The sequence below is a fragment of the Haliotis rubra genome, unplaced genomic scaffold (genome assembly GCF_003918875.1).
Source record: "Haliotis rubra isolate DU_JTF1 unplaced genomic scaffold, ASM391887v1 Scf895, whole genome shotgun sequence".
Taxonomy (NCBI): Eukaryota; Metazoa; Mollusca; class Gastropoda; order Lepetellida; family Haliotidae; genus Haliotis; species Haliotis rubra.
The window spans coordinates 40,825-63,681 of record NW_025767629.1 but is presented as its reverse complement, the minus strand read 5'-3'; the positions used below and the strand labels follow the sequence as shown (position 1 = coordinate 63,681).

Genomic DNA, 22,857 nt, shown 5'->3' with positions numbered 1-22,857 from the left:
AGTGCGGCGTAAAACTCAACTCACTCACTCACTCCGCGTCTGTGTCAGACTAAAGGCCTGTAAGATGTTTAGCAACACTGGGGCGTAATAGCCATAGATCTTCTCCAAACAAGGGAATATACATCTTGTGAGAATGACTTCTTCGACAGGGAAATTTACAGCAATACGACATCACAATTAATTACGTGATATTTACTCGCAATCTGAGTTATGGGTCGTCAATTTAAACAGGACAATATAGACGAATTTCCCAAAAGGCATGGAGATCCAACATGTCTATGATATACTCAGAGAACGCACCCGCCTGTGCTATCCGGTCATAATCGCTGCTCGACAAAAACAATTTTTCATTTCATGTCTCACAGAATATATAATTTGATATGGCATTGTTTCTTATTGTATACTTTTGCGTTAGTGAAACAAACTTTAAAGCTTATGTATGGCGTTTATTACAGCAAGTGCAATAATTTTCCAATTATGTACTGCCACAATTATTGTACAGTAGTGATGCGCGAGCTGAACAGACTTAAGAAATTACGAGTTGGTTCGTGTAGCATATTTGACTGTGCTCCAAGAGAGACAAAGTGCTATTCTTTTGGGGCAGCTAGGGACACTTGCTAGGACAAAGGGCAACGCATCGCCCTTTGTTCACCACTGAACCTTTCAATCCCTCGAAACATGCACCTCACAAGATTTGCCAACACCACAGACAAGGCGTAACTGATACTGGTAGCAAGAGCGAGTGCAGCTTAATAAGGCGTGTTAGCTTGCGTAATACCGCTTTTGTCAGGCTCTTTGGTGATAAGAATATTGAGGTCATGTGAACGTTGATTTCAAACGTACTAAAATGTGTGAAAGTGAAATTACATGATCCAAGTAATTCACATGATGGAAACATTTGATCATCTTGCTTGAATACAGGTAACATGATGGTGTATGAACCGTTCATATACATACCCCTGAAATCCGGTATGATACATAAATATCTAAGGTGTGTAAACATTTGCAAATTTGAAAATTTACTTGTGTTTCCCCACCTAAGTAAATTCACATGTTTCCAACCCGAGTAAACTTAGAACGAGATCGGAAATTTCAGCACCCACTGAAATTCAAAGGAATGCATTGGAAATACTGTATGATCATGTATTTACCGGGGTATCTGTTTTGCATTTCATATTTGGAAATCCCCGACAATCCGGTCAGGGCATACATGAACGAGGTGCTTGTGCATACGAAAATGTACGATGAGCATATGTTTCAAAGGTATAGATTCATATGAAATATATGCCCGAAGTTAGGAAATATCTGAAAACATGCGTAAACCCGGTCATGGCATGTATTTCCTACTGTATTTACGTATATTTCAATGGTTTACTATCCGGTTTTTGGTGCTGTGATACATCTTGTGAGAATGACTCCTCCGACAGCGAAATTTACAGCAATGCGACATCACAATTACTTACGTGATATATTTACTGGGAGTTATGGATCGTCAATTTAAAACAGGACAATATAGACGTTTTTCACAAAAGGCAGGGAGATCCAACATGCCTATGATATACTCAGAGAACGCACCCGCCTGTGCTATCCGGTCATAATCGCTACAGGATAAAAACAATTTTTCATTTCATGTCTCACAGAATATATAATTTGATATAGCATTGTTTGTTATCGTATACTTTTGCGTTAGTGAAACACATGTGGACAACTCTAAAGTTTATGTGTGGCGTTATTACAGCAAAGGCTGACCGAATGGAGAAATAACATTGTTCAGGCACTGTGAAACCATTAAGGAAGGTCACATACAGTGCAATAAGATTCCAGTTATGTCCTGCCACAAAAAATTGCTGAAGGGGTCGTTGTCGGCACAGGTACTACACATACGTACCCCAGGTACCTTTCTGTATACAGATATGTACCCTAAACAAAGTCAAAATACGTACCCGGACCCTAAAAGGCGGACGAGTCCATATTCCGCAATCCAAAAGCGAAACCGTATGTAGTTGTTCCTGTTCAACTGATTCCGAGTGGTATTCATGTGCATCGCGAAATATCCGTTACTGTGTATTCTCATTACTTACATAACGCAATCAAATGTATCTAATACAACAGTATGACAGTTCCGGCCAAGAATACCACACAATGGGTATGGAATCGTCCTAGGGTACGTTTCTGTATTCTCATTATGGCCAAGGTACGTTTCTGTATACAGAAACGTACCTGGGTAGATATCTGTAGTACCCGTGCCGACAACGACCCCTTCAGCCAAAATATTTTACTGTGGTGATGCGCGAGCTGAACAGACTTAAGAAATTACGAGTTGGTTCGTGTAGCATATTTGGCTGTGCTCCAAGAGAGACAAAGTGCTATTCTATTGGGACAGCTAGGGACACTTGCGAGGACAAAGGGGCAACGCATCGCCCTTTGTTCACCACTGAACCTTTTAATCCCTCGAAACATGCACCTCACAAGATTTGCCAACACCACAGACAAGGCGTAACTGATACTGGTAGCAAGAGCGAGTGCAGCTTGATAAGGCGTGTTAGCTTGCGTAATACTGCTTTCTTTGTCAGGCTCTTTTGGTGATAAGAATATTGAGATCATGTGAACGTTGATTTCAAACGTAGTAAAATGTGTGAAAATGAAAGTACATGAACCAAGTAATTCACATGATGGAAACATATGATCATCTTGCTTGAGTACAGGTAACATGAAGATGTATGAACCGTTCATATACATACCCCTGAAATCCGGTATGATATATCATAAATATCTAAGGTGTGTAAATATTTGAAATTAAAAAATTTACATGTGTTTCCCCACCTTAGTAAATTCACATGTTTCCAACCCGAGTTAACTTAGAACGAAATCTGAAATTTCAGTACCCACTGAAATTCAAAGGAATGCATTGGAAATACCATATGATCATGTATTTACCGGGGTATCTGTTTTGCAATTCATGTTTGGAAATCCCTGACAATCCGGTCAGGGCATACATGAACGAGGTGCTTGTGCATACGAAAATGTACGATGAGCATATATTTCAAAGGTATAGATTCATATGAAATATATGCCCGAAGTTAGGAAATATCTGAAAACATGCGTAAATCCGGTCATGGCATGTATTTCCTACTGTATTTACGTTTATTTCAATGGTTTTGTGAATATCCGGCTTTTTGAATAAGATTCCAGTTATGTCCTGCCACAAAAATTGCTGAAGGGGTCGTTGTCGGCACAGGTACTACACATACGTACCCCAGGTACCTTTCTGTATACAGATATGTACCCTAAACAAAGTCAAAATACGTACCCGGACCCTAAAAGGCGGACGAGTCCATATTCCGCAATCCAAAAGCGAAACCGTATGTAGTTGTTCCTGTTCAACTGATTCCGAGTGGTATTCATGTGCATCGCGAAATATCCGTTACTGTGTATTCTCATTACTTACATAACGCAATCAAATGTATCTAATACAACAGTATGACAGTTCCGGCCAAGAATACCACACAATGGGTATGGAATCGTCCTAGGGTACGTTTCTGTATTCTCATTATGGCCAAGGTACGTTTCTGTATACAGAAACGTACCTGGAGTAGATATCTGTAGTACCGTGCCGACAACGACCCTTCAGCCAAAATATTTTACTGTGGTGATGCGCGAGCTGAACAGACTTAAGAAATTACGAGTTGGTTCGTGTAGCATATTTGGCTGTGCTCCAAGAGAGACAAAGTGCTATTCTATTGGGACAGCTAGGGACACTTGCGAGGACAAAGGGGCAACGCATCGCCCTTTGTTCACCACTGAACCTTTTAATCCCTCGAAACATGCACCTCACAAGATTTGCCAACACCACAGACAAGGCGTAACTGATACTGGTAGCAAGAGCGAGTGCAGCTTGATAAGGCGTGTTAGCTTGCGTAATACTGCTTTCTTTGTCAGGCTCTTTTGGTGATAAGAATATTGAGATCATGTGAACGTTGATTTCAAACGTAGTAAAATGTGTGAAAATGAAAGTACATGAACCAAAGTACAGTTCACTCTGTCAAACTCGGACTCTGTCTTTCTCGGATTGCTGTATAAACAGGACTGAACTCACGGTCCCGACGTAATCCTTCTTTGTTGTCATAATAAAAAAGTTCTGTATCTCGGACTCTCATTATTTCGGATTTCGGACCAAAGTGTCGGCCCGATAAGGTAGTTACATGTAAAAACATTGCTATATAATTCGGACTGAGCAGGAAGTCCGCTTGGCCAATAAACCTTGAATAAACATTCCGTTGCTTGTTTTGTGTATTTTGTCTTATTTACTTAGCAGGAAGTCCGGCTTGGCCAAGACCCAAGTGGTCTAGCGGTGAACGCTTATTACCTTTGATGCGACTAACACCAATTGTAAACTGTAATTGAGACGTTCATGTCCCCTCTGTGTCAATGTCACTATGCATTTAAGATGCCATCAGACACAGTGTGATATCAATCAGTTGTAAGAAGCGATTTTATTGGATAAAGATTGGTTTCTAATGACGCTTTTTCCGCCACAGTCTGCTATAAGGGTCGTGATTGGTCAAAATCAGACACGTGACCTAAGGCAGCCAATCATATTATGGCAATGGATACCGTCCTCGTAAACGAAAACTTTTAGATTTAGACAAAAGTTTTGGGTAAAATAATGCTATTCTTAACATATTAAGTAAGAAATCGCTACCTATACGTATTTTAATTAGTATTTTATTCATTAGTTTATTCAATTTATTTAATGAATTCCTCGAAACATTGCGAAAAATTTTATAATTTTAATTCTGCTCTTTGACAATGTTATTGTAAAAGGGAGATAACCCATTAAAATCTGCTTCGGACTACTGTATAATTCGGACTTTTAGTCGGTCCCAAGCTGGTCCAATTCACACTGTAATTCACATGATGGAAACATATGATCATCTTGCTTGAGTACAGGTAACATGAAGATGTATGAACCGTTCATATACATGCTCCTGAAATCCGGTACGTATATATCATAAATATCTAAGGTGTGTAAATATTTGAAATTAAAAAATTTACATGTGTTTCCCCACCTTAGTAAATTCACATGTTTCCAACCCGAGTTAACTTAGAACGAAATCTGAAATTTCAGTACCCACTGAAATTCAAAGGAATGCATTGGAAATACCATATGATCATGTATTTACCGGGGTATCTGTTTTGCAATTCATGTTTGGAAATCCCTGACAATCCGATCAGGGCATACATGAACGAGGTGCTTGTGCATACGAAAATGTACGATGAGCATATATTTCAAAGGTATAGATTCATATGAAATATATGCCCGAAGTTAGGAAATATCTGAAAACATACGTAAATCCGGTCAAGGCATGTATTTCCTACTGTATTTACGTTTATTTCAATGGTTTAATATCCGGCTTTTGGTCCTGTGAAATACCGGCATATTTTAGTTGAAGGTTTATTCGCAGAAACACACCAAGAGTCGACAATGACATGGGTTCGCTAACTGACATAATTTCTCTTTGCAGTTGAACATTCCCAAGTGCCTTACTTGAAACCTCGATCTCAAATGCCTGTTCAAGGCCAAAACACAAAGTTTCTGTGCCAACAGTTGTGACTGTAAGGCGGGCTGGGAAGCATGTTTCAACATATAATTCGTGTATAGCGTTGATCCTTACCACAGAATCTCGGACAATGAAATTACCATCCTCTTCAACTTTAACATCACTCTTGAACAATAATTATTCAAGTTTTGATTTAGCCCGAATATAATGAAGTGATCGCTGTAGTTCACACTATCCGAAAACAGTCTGTTCTGATCTCAACGCAACTTTTGATGAACCTTTTGACCTATTAACTTTTGAAGAGCTATCATACCTTCTGTGACGATTGGGGTCATATTAGCCAACAACATTCACGGGTGTTCAGCATAGGACTGCCTCATCCAAGTTATTAACTTGTAAGAAATACTGACTGAGTGCCCAGGCGTTTGTATTAAGGCCCTTGGTGGTATTGTTTATAACAGCTGTTGTATATTTGGACATTTTGTATAACATTCCAAACTTATAAAGGTTTGAGAAATTAAACGTCACATGCAACGCAAAACACAACTTTGCAGACTCTGATACCTTTCGGTATGGACTTATAGTAACAAATTATCAAAAATGCAAATTCAACTTGTAAAGTTGAAAAATAACGCGATGAAAAAAACCACGCGAAATCGGCGTTCAGACGATTCACTTATTTCACCCCAGGGCTTGGGGGAAAAAGTGGTTTCAACAACTGTGCTGCACTGCGCCCATAGCGCATGCGCAGTGATTAGGTTCGCGCGGCTTGAACCGGATTATCGTTGTGGTCGAAGTTGGAGAACAAAAAGATGTTTCTTGTGATTACAAGCATCTTGGGTCTGCAATAAAATAAAAATACACTGGTCCCATACTTGGTTGCTAGTTTGCAAACCAAGTTTTCCAGAAAGTGTAGCATTAGAAATACTTATTTCATTGTTACAAATTGCTCAGCTTGAAAACTGAAATGTTGTAATACATGTCTATGGAAACATAGAAAAATATGTTGATTGTGATAAGCAGTCTCTGTCAGACAAAACTCAATGTCTGTTTTATTGACGCCTATGTGTCTGCCTGAGTGTCTGCTAATGACAATATGCAATACACAACTTCCATCATTGAACACATGCAATTTGAACTTAACACCTATCAGGCTATACACCATAAACAAATTACATTGATTTATGGCTCGTGCACCCGAGTTCTGTTTCTGTCACATTATGTAATTACACAGACAGACAGGTGTGATACTTGTACATATGACATGTTATTATGTATGTGGATTGCAAACAAACTGCATCCATTTTTCTCGGATGACAGGATCGGACGGAAACCGGAGCAAACACAGATTGTCAGTTTCAAGTCCTGCTTTGTACTTGGAAGAACGACAGTTTCCAGCCTCGCAGTAGTTCACCATTTCAGTATTTATTGATTGGATCGAACGCAAATGCCGAGATCATGTATTTACAAAACCCGATATATCTATATACATTCTTTATGGATAACAACTTCTTTTATAGTATATGATGCGACGTTTCGGAATGGATTCTTATACCGTTGTCACTCTTGCTGGACAACGGTATAAGAAACCATACCGAAATGCCGCATCATGTACAAAAGAAGTTGTTATCCATAAAGAATCTTACTTTCTTATTACTCACCATACTTCTAAAATGCCAATCAAACAGATTATCTCTATATACACACACACAATGAGCCCTCAGAGTATCGGCAAATGAACCAGCCAATGAAAAGACTTCGTTTACACTCGAGTGCACACCCACCCGCTCTGACTGGGTTCGGTTTCGAGGTGCTTCGTTTCGAGGGAAGTAAAACCGATTACAAAATATTGCACTTTGGATTCGTGATTGTACGCTTATAATTTTGTTTATTTGTTATTTTTTTCACATTTTTTGTTGTAATTATGTTTAATGTTTTGCTTGCATGTGACCTTTAAATACAAGCAGTATGTATTGTTCATTGATCCCGTGTGGTTAATAACTGTTTTCGTAATTCACAAAGAGGGAATTAACCTAAACGTTAGCGTCAGGTCAGGAACAGTATGAGTTCAGAAGCATCATGTAATACATGCTTCAACAAAGGTCTGATATACTTACAGTCTGTTCTGAAGTAGATGTTAACCTCTGCTGACTGTACAGGTGTCTGTAGGTCCACTTTCCACCAGGCTGTAGCTTCGCCACCTTCAGTGTGCATCGAGTATGTTTCGTTCACTGCAGTAGTCTCTCCATCTACAGCTACTTTGGCAGACTGTAAAGGTTTACGTGTGGTACTCATCCATGCTGGTTTGCCCTTGGCGACATTTTCCCTCCCACCTGCAGCATGAACAATGTACTGTAACATATATGATTACAATGACTACTACTATCAAGAATTACAACGCGCACTGCTTTCCTCACCTCTCTTAAAATCAGAAGCTTTGCGCTTTCTCTTTTTGCGCACAACAAACACAGTGTTGAGTGTGCTCTTGAACTAAAGACGTAAAATAGTATATGTGTATCATCTACTTATGTGTATGAACTACCTAAAAGCAAGGTGAAGGCAATTTTATGTTCCGGATCTAACTGACTAACTATTGTCAATAGGCAGCGCAATAGTTTATTTAGTTTATTTATTCAGAGGGCAGCGATTTACACACACGCATATACGTATGTTACATTTTGAACCCTCATCTTTTCAGGAAATGGTGCACATATGTGCAGATTGTACTGATGACATACAGACCAAGCTTCTCCACAGAGCACTTTCCAGTGATTTTTGATCAGATGTAAACAGCACACGTGCCTCAATGACAGCAGCAAACATTAGCTACCAAATTATATACAAAGGCTTTCGCATGTCTTCATAGCATTATTTTATTTCATAAAAGGCAATTGTGTATTCTACCGTACCATGAAAAAAATGCTTGATTTGTTTAGAAACCTGTAATACGTTCAGCCTTTGCAGAAAATACATCACATTTAATACATCGTTGGAACTCATAGCGAGTCATGTCAGAACTGTATTCCCTTGTATCAAATACAAACCGACCTCGAATACATACTGACGTAAAAAGCCAGACATTCCCCTTGCCCGTTCTCCTCAGGAAGCAACAGCCCTTTGTTCTTCGCTAACCCTGATCAGACTTTAAGCTGGGGGAAGGTTCAGCTACTTTCAGACCTTCGCCTGGTATTTAATCATGTATCGACCTGGGGTTTTCGAGACCAAATTCCCCCTTTCAGGATTTCTTCAGCAAACCCATGTATTATATGTTTCTATCTCGATGCACTCATCTTGTGTATTTCATCGTTATATGACTGTAATATTGCCGATGCGATGAATGTTTTTAACTCGCTCACTCACCCATCTTATGCAACATTGAAAGGTTTCTACATAAATATATGATTAACAATTGTCTCTGCAGCAAATGATATTCATAGTATTTCCGTAAATTGTCTGGGTGATGGTAAAATTGAAGTGAGGTGAGGTGAAATTGGGTTTAACGTCGTGCTTGAGAATATTTCGCTCATATGACGACGTGCATGCGTGTGTATGTGTAGGTGCCGCTGCTTGTACTAGCCAGGACTGAAGCTAGTTTTATAGTGCTTGCCCACTGAGATACCATGCCGCAGTGAAGCATGAATACCCCTCTCAGACACATTATACTGACTCCGAGTCGAACAGTCCTTGTTGTACCCATTAATGCCGAGCGCCAGGCAGGGACCAGCAAGTACCATATTTGCACGTCTTTTTTTTTTTGGTATGACGCGGTCGGGGATCGAACCCGCGACCTTCCGCTCTCCGGGCGGTAAAATTGAAGTGAAAAAGGAGATATGAAATCATCTGATGCTATAAAATATGATTGTAGTGATTTTGAATGATACCGTTTATTAGGTATTGTAAGAAAGGTGATTCACACAGGAGTCCTTGCAATTGAAATACAATTAAGATCAATACTGGTGAAAATAGATTTATGAAAGATATTGTGATAAAATGTTTCCTTCAAACACATATGCATGCTTTGAAATCAGTGCATATGTTTTGAATACAGTAAATTGCGGTTTACGAACTCAATAGATCACTGATGTTGGTTTGTTATAACCTTAGTCCAGATGGGGAAAGATTAGGATTGGGCTGAACCTTTGTAGTTTGAAAAATTGTAAAATTATGAAGCTCATGATCAGCCATATCCCATCTTGGGATGGAGAATGTTTATTATTTCCTTCGATCTATTGCTGCCGAACTAATAGTTTGTATTTTGAACCTGTCAAGGATATGAGATTTATAATATGTTGTTTATAAACTTGTGTAACATTTTAAACTAAGTGTGGTCCACTATTGGAATATTTCAGAACAGCGGACATTATTACCTTATGTAATTACGAGTTCCAAGATAACAAGGCATTCTTCCGTCATGGGGTTTGAAATTTGATGTAGTGCCACTATAATGTTAATTACGTTTATTGCCATTGCAGTGATAAGAAAGATGTGACAAGTGTATCTTGATGTGATCTATTATGAAGCAATACCCTTTAATAATTGGCACAATGAAAGATGTTGATAGCAATTTCTATGTGCACAGATTGTTTGGTTTTGATAAGAAAAGTTCAACTCCAGATGAAAAGGTTGTTACTGCAAACAGATTGATTCGCTCTTATGCGCTTGAACAATATATTTAAGTGTCTTTGTTGTACTTTTCACTTAAAAGCAAATGACAAAACTTGCAAAAGATAATTTTACACTATATCGGGCATATTTGGGTCATTTTGCGAATACTTGTATGATGTAGAAAGTGGGTCACGTAGGAAAACACAAGCTGACAAGGTCAGTGGGTATCAGTTTCCTTACAATAGTCCAATCAACGAGACAATATCTCGGTTAGAGCGTGACCTTTCGGACATCAAAGGAGAGTTTGCTCAGGAGTTTGACTACCTATCAAAGAAGATAATCCAAATGCAGGTTGAGAACAGAAAAACTAGTTAAAATCTTTGATGAAGCAAAGCGTGAAACTGTCATGCTTAAGGGAACAATTGAAAAATTGAGAAATAACAGTGCAAAAGCAGTTGAACAGTTGTACAACGAGAGCAAGATCAGACGGGAAGTATGACAAAGTGTGCAGAGTTACACAGACGTCAAAGAGCAGAAGGCAGAGATTTGTGCACTGAAATCATCTGACAAAAACTGGCTATCAGAAATTGATGGCATAATCACAAATTCATCTACCATGTTTGAAGAGAAGATCACTGATTTGCAGAAACATGTCCATGAATCTAAATCAAAAGTAAATCACACATGCTTGGAAATATCAAGAATCTGTAGTTTCGGAATATCAAGCCTGAAATCCAAAGGACCCCCTACTCAACAAGGGATTAGATACTGTAGAGAATGACGTAGCCAACATTGAGGAATCGTCTCCTGGTAACATTAAGTCAACGAGTGAGTTCAAACGTAGGCTAACATATGTTCTCGTCACGATATGGCTGAAATATTGCCGATGTGACGTTAAATATTAACTTACTCACTCACTCAAACGTAGGCTAGCTCCAGTAGAGAAACAGCTGATAACCTCGCATTCACTATCCAGGAACAATTCGTCTGACGAAGATGGAAAATCCCTCCAGAAATCCTCAGGTAGTGAACCAAGAGAAACCTTGTGCTTGTGCACAACAACTATGATGGTCTGCTTCTGACATTTTGCAAATCAATGAACCTGCTTGTATAGAAACAGTCAACCCATGTCAGCAAACAGGCATCGATTCCCAGGACTACAACCAGAGTATACCCACAACCAACTCCAACAGACCGACGTATAACTGCTGTCTGAAGACAAACACACAGCCCCAAACTGCTGGTGCTATGGAAACATCTGCTGTTGAAGAAGTGCAATCAGACAGGGTGTTTCTGAGGAGAAAACGTCAAAGATAACAGTACATGTAGGATCACACAAAGGTGCTGCTACCCGAGACCAAGCTGATGAATTCCCTGCTGCCCTTCCCAAAGTGCGAACTGCTAGGTTTTATATTGGTGGAATCCATAAAATAATTCTTCAGAGCCCATAAAACGCTTCTTGGAAAAATGCAACGTCGACCTGAGAAGAGAACTGCATCTGATCAAGTTAACGTTCTTGCTGAGTATAAGGAGCAAGTGGAACGTGCAGCTTTCTGGCCGGAAAATATAACAATCAATCCACAGCTGTCACGGGAACAGTTTGGGCGTCAAATTAGAGAACGGGAGACAATCTAAACCAAGGTCAACACTAGTAAAGTCCCCACAACGCTTTGATGTCACAGTCCAGTTAACCCTTATCTCTGATGTCATGGAATGTCAGGGGAATAATGTGTACCTTACATAAACCAGTGTCTTCAGGACTACGAAGTGGATGTATGTGCCACTGCTGACCACCAACATCAGCAACACGTGCCTCATGGACTATGTTCACGAGAACTACTTCTATATTGCAAGTAACTTATTCCGGACATCTCAAAGGTTTCTTCCTGCAGTAGAACTGCTCTTCTGTGCAAAAATGACCTTCAAAACCACATTTTGAAGCTAGATATTGACGGACTGTGATAGGATAACTGGTATCAAGCTTCTCTGTAACCAACATCAGTCTGACTATACCCTTTCTGTGTATCTCCCACCATCAAATCAAACAGATGAACCTTTCGACTACTATGCTGATTTTTTGACAGACATCTGTCTCGGATACTTGCAGAATGGTAAAGTCATTGTCATGGGTGACCTAAACTCTCCCATGAGTGGCCCAAGATTCCAAGCATCGATCACAAGAAGAAATAGGAAGATAGAAATATTCACCAGCGACCTAACGTTAGTGCCTATTAATGCCCAAGCCTATTGTAGCGGACCAACTACCACATTTCAAGCTTGTACTCGGGGACCTACTTCAGTAGTGGACTATATCCTTCTATCCGGTGACATAGCAACCTTTACAAAATCTGCATTTTTCCTCGATAATAACACTCTAAAGGTTTATGACCAGTCCTGTGCAGTATCTCGATGAGTGCTAATCCCAACTCCAACAACGAACGTCCAGTGTACTTCTAGTTCTGTTGGGACAAGGCTGTACAGGACAAGAGTATACCAACTACACATTTGCAGTCTCCCACCTGATGTGGGAAGTCAAAGTTTCCTGAGGCTGGATGTGCTGAGTCTGACATTGAAATCTTCTCCATGCAGATTCCCTTCTGGCAGCAAATAAGGTGAATCTACAGGTATGTAGGTATCTTCAGGAAATACATCAAGCCATATTGGAAGGGAGCAGTGAAGGAGTGCCACAAACGCATGCTAGATAAGTGATCTGAATGGATCATTGATGGACAGCCAACAGGCGCAGAATACCCATCCTACAGAGCATACAAAGAAGTCAAGGATCAGTTTAGGTACAAGCAGCAAGAGGCATCTTCGCGATATAATGCAGATCATTTCAGACAAATCGACAGTGCTGGGGGGATTGACCAGAAAATGGTTTGGTCAATTATTCGTTGAAACAACAAGAAGCAACAGATATAGTATCCCTTGAAGTGGACAACATGAAAATATGGGATGACAAGGAGCTTTGTGGTGCTATTTCGGAACATATGCAACAAGTCTTTGCTGACAATAACGACTCCCTTTTTGATGCAGCGTTTCGGCAGGATATCATCAAACGTGTCAACGAGATTAGACTCAACCAGAAGCATTTCAGAAAATCTATCAACTTCTGTCTCACAACTCAAGAGGAGATAAACGCTCTGTGTAGAAACCTAAAAAAAACAAAAAAACATCTGGTCTTGAAAATATCTTCTACGAGGATCTTCAACATAGTGGGAAGTATTTATACAGCATGTTCTCTAGTCTGTTTAGTCTCACACTGGGCTGGTGTGATTGTGCCAATATATAAAGGAGGACAAAATAGTGTACTTCTCCATGCAAATTCCCTTCTGGCAGCTAATAAGGTGAATCTACAGGTATGTAGGTATCTTCAGGAAATACATCAAGCCATATTGGAAGGGAGCAGTGAAGGAGTGCCACAAACGCATGCTAGATAAGTGATCTGAATGGATCATTGATGGACAGCCAACAGGCGCAGAATACCCATCCTACAGAGCATACAAAGAAGTCAAGGATCAGTTTAGGTACAAACAGCAAGAGGCATCTTCGCGATATAAAGCAGATCATTTCAGACAAATCAACAGTGCTGGGGAGATTGACCAGAAAATATTTTGGTAGTATCCCTTGATGTGGACAAGAGGAAAATATGGGATGACAAGGAGCTTTGTGAAGCTATTTCGGAACATATGCAACAAGTCTTTGCTGACAATAACGACTCCCTTTTTGATGAAGCGTTTTGGCAGGATATCATAAAACGTGTCAACGAGATTAGACTCAACCAGAAGCATTTCAGAAAATCTATCAACTTCTATCTCACAACTCAAGAGGAGATAGACACTCTGTGTAGAAACCTACAAAAACAACAAAGCATCTTGTCTTGAAAATATTTTCTACGAGGATCTTCAACATAGTGGGAAGTATTTATACAGCATGTTCTCTAGTCTGTCTAGTTTCACACTGGACTGGCGTGATTATGCCAATATAAAAAGCAGGACAAAATAGTGTACTTCTCCAGACTCATATCGCGGAGTTACTCTACTGCCAGTGATCTGGTTTTTTAAATGGTCATTAGCAAAAGCATGCTTAAACTCACAGATAATAAGGTGTTCCCATCCAATAAAAAGTGCGGCTTCATGGAGGGATTGTCCTCCCGTGACACTGATCATTGTGCAAGAAACTGTAAACCACTACATGGAGAAATCTGATTCCTTATATGTTGTTTTCTTGGATAGCTCACAAGCTTTCAACACAGTTCGGCATGCCGGCTATTGTACAAAGTGCACAATATAGGAATCCCTGACAGCCAATGGGCAATATTTGACAACATTTATAGCTAAGTGGAAAATTGTGTATTTGTTAATAATAAAGTATCATCATGATTCCCACTGTACAGAGGAGTTCGACAAGGCACTGTGCTGCCCGCTAAACTCTACCTCTAATACATAAATCAACTCCTCAATCAACTGGCCACCATTAGCAAAGGTGCCATTGTCCTTTACCTCCAAATCCCGCAAGCAGACGATATAGCTATCATGAGTCTGATCTCAACGTGTGTGCAGAACATGCTATCAGTATGCGCAATTTACATTTACACCTTCTAAGAGCAAACTGATGAGGTTCTCAAACAAGACCATGGGCTCGAAAGAATTTCCACTCTATGACAGAGTAACCCTGACCACTTCAGAAATGAAACATTTAGGGATGATCGTGGAAGCGTCTACCAATACACGGGAGAAAACTCTTGATGCATTCTCCTCCCTCTTCTGCTGCCCCTATAAGCTCAGGTCTCCACGCTACAGCACAGCACCCCTAACAAACTCTGTCTGCATCCCAAAGCCCTCTTTGGTTGTCACCTCTGGTCGAAACTGTCCTCAAATGAATTTATTGCTCTTGAAAGAGCTCAACGTTTTGCTCTGAAACTAGCACCTCGACGCACCAGAACGGACACAGCTCATTCCTGGGTTGGTTCCCAATAGAAGCCTGCATACACGAAAATTGTTCTTCCTGGAGCATCTTTGTCACTGTGCAAACCACCTTCTTTCAAAGAAACAGTTTTTGACAAGACTCTCTCTTCACGATAGTGCTGTGCTGCATCTAGCTGAGATTTTGTCCAGGACATATAAAGGGTACTTTCGAAGTACGGACTTTAGATCATCTTGAAAGATTTGTTATATCCGGTTCTTTTTTGGCACAATAGTTATGGAAAAGGAGACATTTAGGCTGTCTGAACTAGAAAAATAACAGAGAGCAAAATAATATGTGTCTCACCAATAGAGTGTACTCCCAAACTACACGCCAAAGAAGGCTATGACATGACCACCAGTCTGTCATGTAAGCCTCCCATAGAAATGGCGTCTGAAACAGTCACGAACTACTCTAAAGAGACAGTCAGAGAACTGTATGCCCTGAACGTGCACCTACAGAGATATGCACTGTAATATCGCGGTTGTCGCATACATCGGCTGCATCGGCTGCACTCTTTAACTTTAGCGGTCCTAATATGCAAAACTTCGTCACGTGATCTTGACCAGTTTTTGTTTGCATATCAGTCAGATCAATCTGACAGCGAGACTGAAACGTTTCAAGCAGAATTGGTTTCACTATGGCACCTTTGATGTTTTTTGTCAGTTCAACTGACAATTTTTACAGACAGATATGAAATAGCTCACCTGGTCACGAGTCACATTAAAAAAACCTTCTTACTTAGTTCATGTAATGTCCTCTTTTCGCCTCCATGTCCACATGACTGATGAGCATCTTTTATCACGCAATATAGGTATTCAACCTGAACGAAATATTTAGGAGATTCCTCTGTTCCCTTCTTTATCAAGCTCAACTAGGTTTCTAAATACACACAACTCAGCTTGCTCAATCTATGGGATTTATGCAGATTGAGTAATTGCTCAATCCACGGGAATGAGCAATACCAATTGCGTAATGACAGGGTTTGGGCATAGGGTCGCCCATTCTCGGGGATTACGCAAATATCTTGCGTAGTTCGCGGATTGGGCAATTCCGTAATTATATATATATATATATATATATATGTGTGTGTGTGTGTGTGTGTGTGTGTGTGTGTGTGTGTGTGTGTGTGTGTCTGTGTGGTATGTATGTATGTATGCATCTTCAGCAACCCATGTTTGTCGTAAGAGGCGACTAACGGGACCGTGTGGTCAGGCTCGCTGTCGTGGGGGTGACACATGTCATCGTATCCCAATTGCGTAGATCGATGGTTATGCTGTTAACCCCTTGATTGTCTGGTCCAGACTCGATTAATCACAGACCGACGCGTGGCGTACTTCATGATATACAACACATATGCAACATGTCATACAACGATATCTCTGGTAAGTGGTGATTAGTTATGTTTACGTATGAAACATGAGACCGTGACCCTGGTACACAGCTTCTGTATTTATGTATTCCTAAACTAAAGTACTGTCGGAGTAAGAAAAAGTGTTTTTTTCGCATTTATATCTACAATTTATGTAGTGAATATATGACAGTGTGAAATATTTGTTACACCATGTTCGGCCTAACTACAGTCTCAGTGGTAGGGAGATGGGAAACGTACAAAAAAGTACTTTACTGGGGAGAGATTAGTGCAAAAATGAGCAATGCGGTTTTTTTTTCTATGTCCAAAGCGACTTAGTTGGAACAGACCATGACTTTATGCAAATTAGTGTGCGATGATATTGTATTACAAAGGACACTTTTTAAATGCCCATTTCAAAATTAAACTTAGCTTCGTTATAAACGATAGCTGACGTAAAAAATAATAACTTTAATACTGAAACTATTAAAGATGTAGGTACCAATGAGTCTCACTATTACTATAAAAAGAAACAGGTAGGAGGGATCGTCTCAAACGGTGCGTCAGGACGGGTGTCACAGACGGTGGATGGGGTCGGGCTGGGGGATAGAGATATCAGCTGAGATAAGATAATCCTTTAGGGGAATTAAACTTGAGAAGCAAACTGCATGTCATAACAATTTACAAATAATATCCAGTCCTGTCGATCATCGGTTGGTCATGCCACCTATATATTTTGAGACATTTAATACGATGGCTGATTTAAGCTTTTCTGTGGGTATCCTACTGATTTACATATCTCAACATAAACGTTATGATAGAAAGACAAGTAAGATGTTAATCAACAGATGAGACATATTCAACACACATGTGAGAAAGCATAAAATATCGTTGAGATGGCCCCTTGTGCCTGTAGGCAGCACATGCATTTCATGCCAGGTGAGTCGACGGTCCGTCGTCATACCTGACTGAGCGACCTAATTGCGATCTATAGACTGATCTATTGTTTTCAGCAGCTATTCGTATTTTTTCTGTTTTGCCCGGTTTTACGAGTGAACATGCTTTTCTGGATATCCTATTATCCCACTGAATGCCAAGTAAGGCCGAAGTGGGTTATTTCGACATATGCTATTTGCAATTGTGTACATCTTAGGGATACAGAGCAACAGCCTAAAAACAGTTTTTTTCTATTTCAGACAGTACTTTAGTGGCAATAGCTAACATACACTATGAGAGCCAAATTACTTCAACGGGTGTGTGCCATTATGATCCGATGATCATGCCACCGCAATCGTTTCTGTAACCCAGACTTGATTTTGAGGTCATCGTACGTGTTCTAGCTTGTCTGTCATTGTGTTTATACTCACTCCACACCTGTACTTCAGCAAAGTCTAACACAGCACCACGTTCATCATTATCAGTCTCTGTGTAGACAGTCAGGTAGCGTCAGGTCCCAGGACAGGTGACATTCAGGACATCAGGGATGTCTGTACCGTCAGGGCGCCCACTAACTGTGTCACATAGATCTCCTTGTTTGGGGTCATGTGAATTTGTCATAGACGTGTAGAGGTGAAAGCCATTACTTCGACGCTTATCTAAAAAAGTAGAGGAACATGAAATTTCAATTTGCATATGAAGTATAAGTGTTTACAAACTTTTCAAAGACAGACATCTTATGAACGCACCACCATTTCTCTTTATTGTCACCCCTAAACACAACGCATTGGATGCGCGTGCACAACGCAGTGTGCCCATACACTTGCATAAGGTGTCATTCTTGATTTTGACGTTTACAAGAAGGTCGATAAAAAATGTAGACCAATAATTTTGACAATCAGAGAAACAGTTGTTAGTGTTTGTTTTTAGCCTTTTTTGTGTTTGAAAATGAAAATCGTACACATGCAAATTTCACGTTATACACAAATCATCTTTCAAAAGTGATAATGTATAAACAACTATGGTCATAAGGAAGTGCAAGTGGTGATGCACTCTCAAAACATTCATCATTATCATGTCAATATTGATTGACGCTGATATATCTCGCATTTTTTTCAAATTAAAATGGAAACTATTACGTAAAGATATACATTATTTATATACGCTGTCAATGCGTCTATACCAGTATCAGTGCTTGGAACATATTTAGTCCGTGACACTAACGAACGGTGGTTGTCATTTTAGCAATATTATTTTCTTCAATTTGCTTCCAAACTCAACCAACAATTAACCTAGGGTGTCTGTGCGGTCCAAGAGGTATATATTCTGAAAAGGTAATATCACGAATTATTTAAAATTTGGTTTAATTTCGTAGACGTATGAAGCATCATTCAACACCTGCTTCAACAAAAGTGTGACATACTTACAGTCTGTTCTGAAGTAGATGTTAACCACTGCTGACTGTACTTGTGTCTCTAGATCCACCTTCCACCAGGCTGTAGCTTCACCACCCCTTGTGTGCGTCAAGTACGTCTCGTTCACTGCAGTAGTCTCTCCATCTACAGCTACATCAGCATACTGTGGAGGTTTACGTGTGGTACTCATCCATGCTGGTTTGCCTACGGCGACATTTTATCTCAAACCTGCAGCATTAACAATATGTTGTAAACAGAAGTGACAAAACCCTTTCCGCATATTGCATATTTGATTACAATGATCTTGAATTACAACACACACTGCACAGTGATTTGTAGGGTCCAGTTGTGTATTGTTCTATGTGTGATCCATTGTTTTTTTGTCAAAGGTGTGTGTTTCATAGGATTACTATCTAAAAGCAAGGTGAAGAATGTTTTCTGTTTCGTATCTTCAGGTGTTTATGACTTGTGTTAAGAGCAATTAATTACACCACGTTGTCATTGCCTTACTTTGTTCCAAATAACGTTCAGCAGAGGGCATTAGTGTACTTGTGTGACTCTCCTCTTTCTTTCTCTTTCTTCTCTCTCTCTCATTTGTCGCGCCAGATACGTTTAAAAGGTACCATTTGCAGTCCTATTATGGGATTATTTTTTTGCAATATTAAAAACGTCTCATCATATTAATTCACATATTTAACTTCAAGTCAACCACACTAACCTTTGCCTATGCGTATACTGTATATACAGACGGCATTTGTAGGATTTTTCCATGTCTTCATGGGATTATGGTTATACAAAGCCATTTAGAAAGTTGTCAAATTTAACATACGCTATATTTGGGATTACACTTTCTTAGTAAAGAACAAATTCTAGTACTGTTGTTGGGTTGAGTCCCATCCAGGATTCGAACCCACACCCTCAGAGTCAGGCATGTAATCACCAGCACACAAAGTCAGCCGCCTAACCCGCTCAGCCACCTCGACTTCCATAAAAGTGGAAGTCGGACAATTGGTAGTCTAGACTGCGCACTTTGTGTACACCCTCTGATAAGTATAAATTGAAGATCAATTCTAACCCGGGTTTTTTCGGTATGTACAACCATCTGTCTGTTGCATACCCGCTAAAATAGTCGTCGCTAAGAGTGATTACCAAAAATGTGAGTGGGACACAATGACACAGCCTTCACACAGTGACATGGCAGTCATCTTGATTTCAGCAGGTCCTTTATTTATATATGCTATTGATTACATAGCTGGCACCCCACAATGACAAGCCCGCTCAAGCAGAACGCACTATCGGGAGGTGAGGCGCGAGTCAACAGTTCCCATTATTACCGTGGTACAGATGAAAGGCTTGTTTTGTGTTCAACTGGTGCTGACAGGTGCTCATTATCATTGCTACAGTGTCTCTTTCAGTAAACCATGGTTGTGTGAGTGAAACAATGAATACAGCAGGTAAGGAGCACACTGACAACATGTTACAGCATGTCAGTACATCAACACGATATACTACACTGGCTTCATTCCCAAGAACGTATTTCGTATTCATTCCTTCGCGAATCACTTCTTAGAATGGGATGCACTATTACATGATCTTTTCTTGTAAAAATAACACAACTATACACTATTGTCAGTGATCTATTCAGTGCATTGATAGGGTGAGTGAGTATGGTTTTACACCACTTTCAGCAATCTTCCAGCAATATCACACCAGGGACACCAGACAGTGAAAGAAAGTATAGCTTTCCCAGTGATAACTACACATGATACAGTGAGACTGTCAGGCTGTGTTTCCACATTGCCTGATATACCATTAATACACGTGTCTTAACGACCACTTGAAAGTAAAGCTGACAAGAGAATGTATTCGGTGCAGAAATTCACGTGGAAAAAGAGTTTACTGACCTGCTGCCACGCTGAGACTGGCCACCAACAACACAACACTGGGCTACACCGCAATTGTGTCACTACCTCACCGACCAGGAAGAAGATCACCTTTCTACAAACATCACTTCACTGTGAACCACAATCAGATATTTTGCAAAAGAGACCAGCTTCGTTCCCGTTTCTATTACACCACACTGAGTGTACTTGATGTAATACTGTTACTGAGTAGACACATCTCTATCTTAAAAAATATTGTATGTGGTCCCAAACACAGCGCGATACAACAGGATGCGGATATACACACGTAAGCATATATGATTATAATTGCTATAAACACAAAAACTTCATCGACATGAAAGTTTCAACTCTTGGCGGTATGTGATCAGTTGAAATCGACATTCTTCACACAGTTTTTCAACTAACATAATGCACTGTTGCAGAACAGGTCGAAGGGACCTGACGGTATTAATTACGTCAGTAAATGAGTGAGTGAGTGAGTGAGTTAAAACTTAACGTCACATCGGCAATATTGCAGCCATATCGTGACGAGAACAGTTTATATCAATATTTCAAATCAATAAATATATAACGTAAAAACTGTCATCGAAGGACAGTAAAACTACTAGGATATCACAGCTCTTAATTTAAAACTAGTACGCTATCATAAACATATATCACGAGAGACAACAGTCCAATATAAGAACGGGCTATAGATCACCAGCAACTGAAGGTTGATCACCATACTAAAGACCATGGGGACTTACAGTACCTTTGCTACCTACATGGACCCTAGTTGGATTTACACCATCCCTTCAGCAGCTGGCGATTGTAGTCAAATTTAGCCATAATGAAAATCACAATCATTCTACGCTTAAAATCCTGGTAAGTTTGAAATTTACTTTGAGAGTTTTGGGACTTATGTACACGTCAGTAAATGGGCATCCAGTGTTTGCCACTCGTGACCTGATTGGCTGTTGCTCATGGTGTCAACCACGTGTTTGTCTGGTCCAGACCATCATGGTGTGAATACTGCTGATATTCTGAATCAAGGTATTTATTTGCAAACAATAATTGCAAACATTACTGACCCAATTTGTGCACTGTTCAACGATGTAACGGGATGTAGGGCCAGTGTGGAAATGTGACCTGCCAGCTACTGAAAACTGGGCGCATATAATCATCAGTTCTGGAATAAGAGTCCCGAAAGGATGAACTGATTTTGTATCTCGAGCAGGTGATTATCGCGTAGTTTTAACCACTTGTTCACGTAAAATACTTCCCTTCACTTAGCTTTTTGGAAAAAAAACGTCCATTTGTGAATCAGCTAGGTGTAATGAGCATGGAATTTATTCTCTGCTGCTGGTGCACGCGCTCCTTCGTTAATCTGTGCACTACATAGTATACAAATTCGTTGGGTCAGATTTTGTCAACCTGCTCGTTTGAAGAAACATGATACATGTATATATAGCATCGGTTAACACGAATATATTTTGATATAATTTTTGTACTAATATAAATGTGAGCTGTTTGTGTTTATAACAAATTAGACAATGCCCAACTCATGTTTATCTGAGACATCTTATCTATAAAAGTCAAATGGGCACAATGTTTACAATGTTTAAACAACACAGGGGTTTTCATTAAACAAACATGATTTTACAAGACACAGACACAGATTACGTTTTGAAAGCTGTTGCAGGACTGGGTCTTAGGTGTAAAAATAATTAGATTTAACAACGATACTTTGAATTGCCATGAGCTTTTACATGCACACATTTACTTACAGGAGTATAGGTGCATATGTTAGTAAATTTACTTATGGTATGTAAATAGGAAATAAACGTCCCAAAACGAATTTACTCACATAAGTATTTATACTCCTGGAGTAAATTTACACCTGCTCCAGACGTAAAGTAAAAGTATATTTACTCCTAGAGTATTTTACTCCAGAAGCAAATTCATCTTGTAAATGACACTTTGATTTGCTCCTGTAAGTAAATTCATTGCATCATATTTTCAAATGGACTATTATTTCATCATTATTTTGTTTTCAATGTTTCATAAAAAAACATCATAAGGTTCATTAGAATTTTCATTGGATTTTCAAAATACGTCTTTGTTGCTTTTATTCAATTTCT

General features: G+C 39.7%; 1 protein-coding gene across 4 annotated transcripts in view; it reads right to left on the bottom strand.

Annotated features, from left to right (window-relative positions):
* Nucleotides 1-21,138, bottom strand: part of LOC124263694 (receptor-type tyrosine-protein phosphatase alpha-like) — a 310,238-nt gene extending 289,100 nt beyond the window's left edge. For 2 of the 4 annotated variants that reach the window (XM_046698356.1, XM_046698358.1), the window contains exons 1-3: nt 18,846-18,930; nt 17,850-18,077; nt 7,679-7,894 (exon numbers count right to left, since the gene is read on the bottom strand). In XM_046698356.1, coding sequence (XP_046554312.1) covers nt 7,679-7,856 — 178 coding nt within the window. In that variant the 5' untranslated portion in view covers nt 7,857-7,894; nt 17,850-18,077; nt 18,846-18,930. Of the gene's footprint in view, nt 1-7,678; nt 7,895-17,849; nt 18,078-18,845; nt 18,931-20,737 lie in introns of those variants that run through there. The other 2 variants (XM_046698357.1, XM_046698359.1) reach the window with 2 other exon arrangements.
* Nucleotides 21,139-22,857: the final 1,719 nt, after the last annotated feature.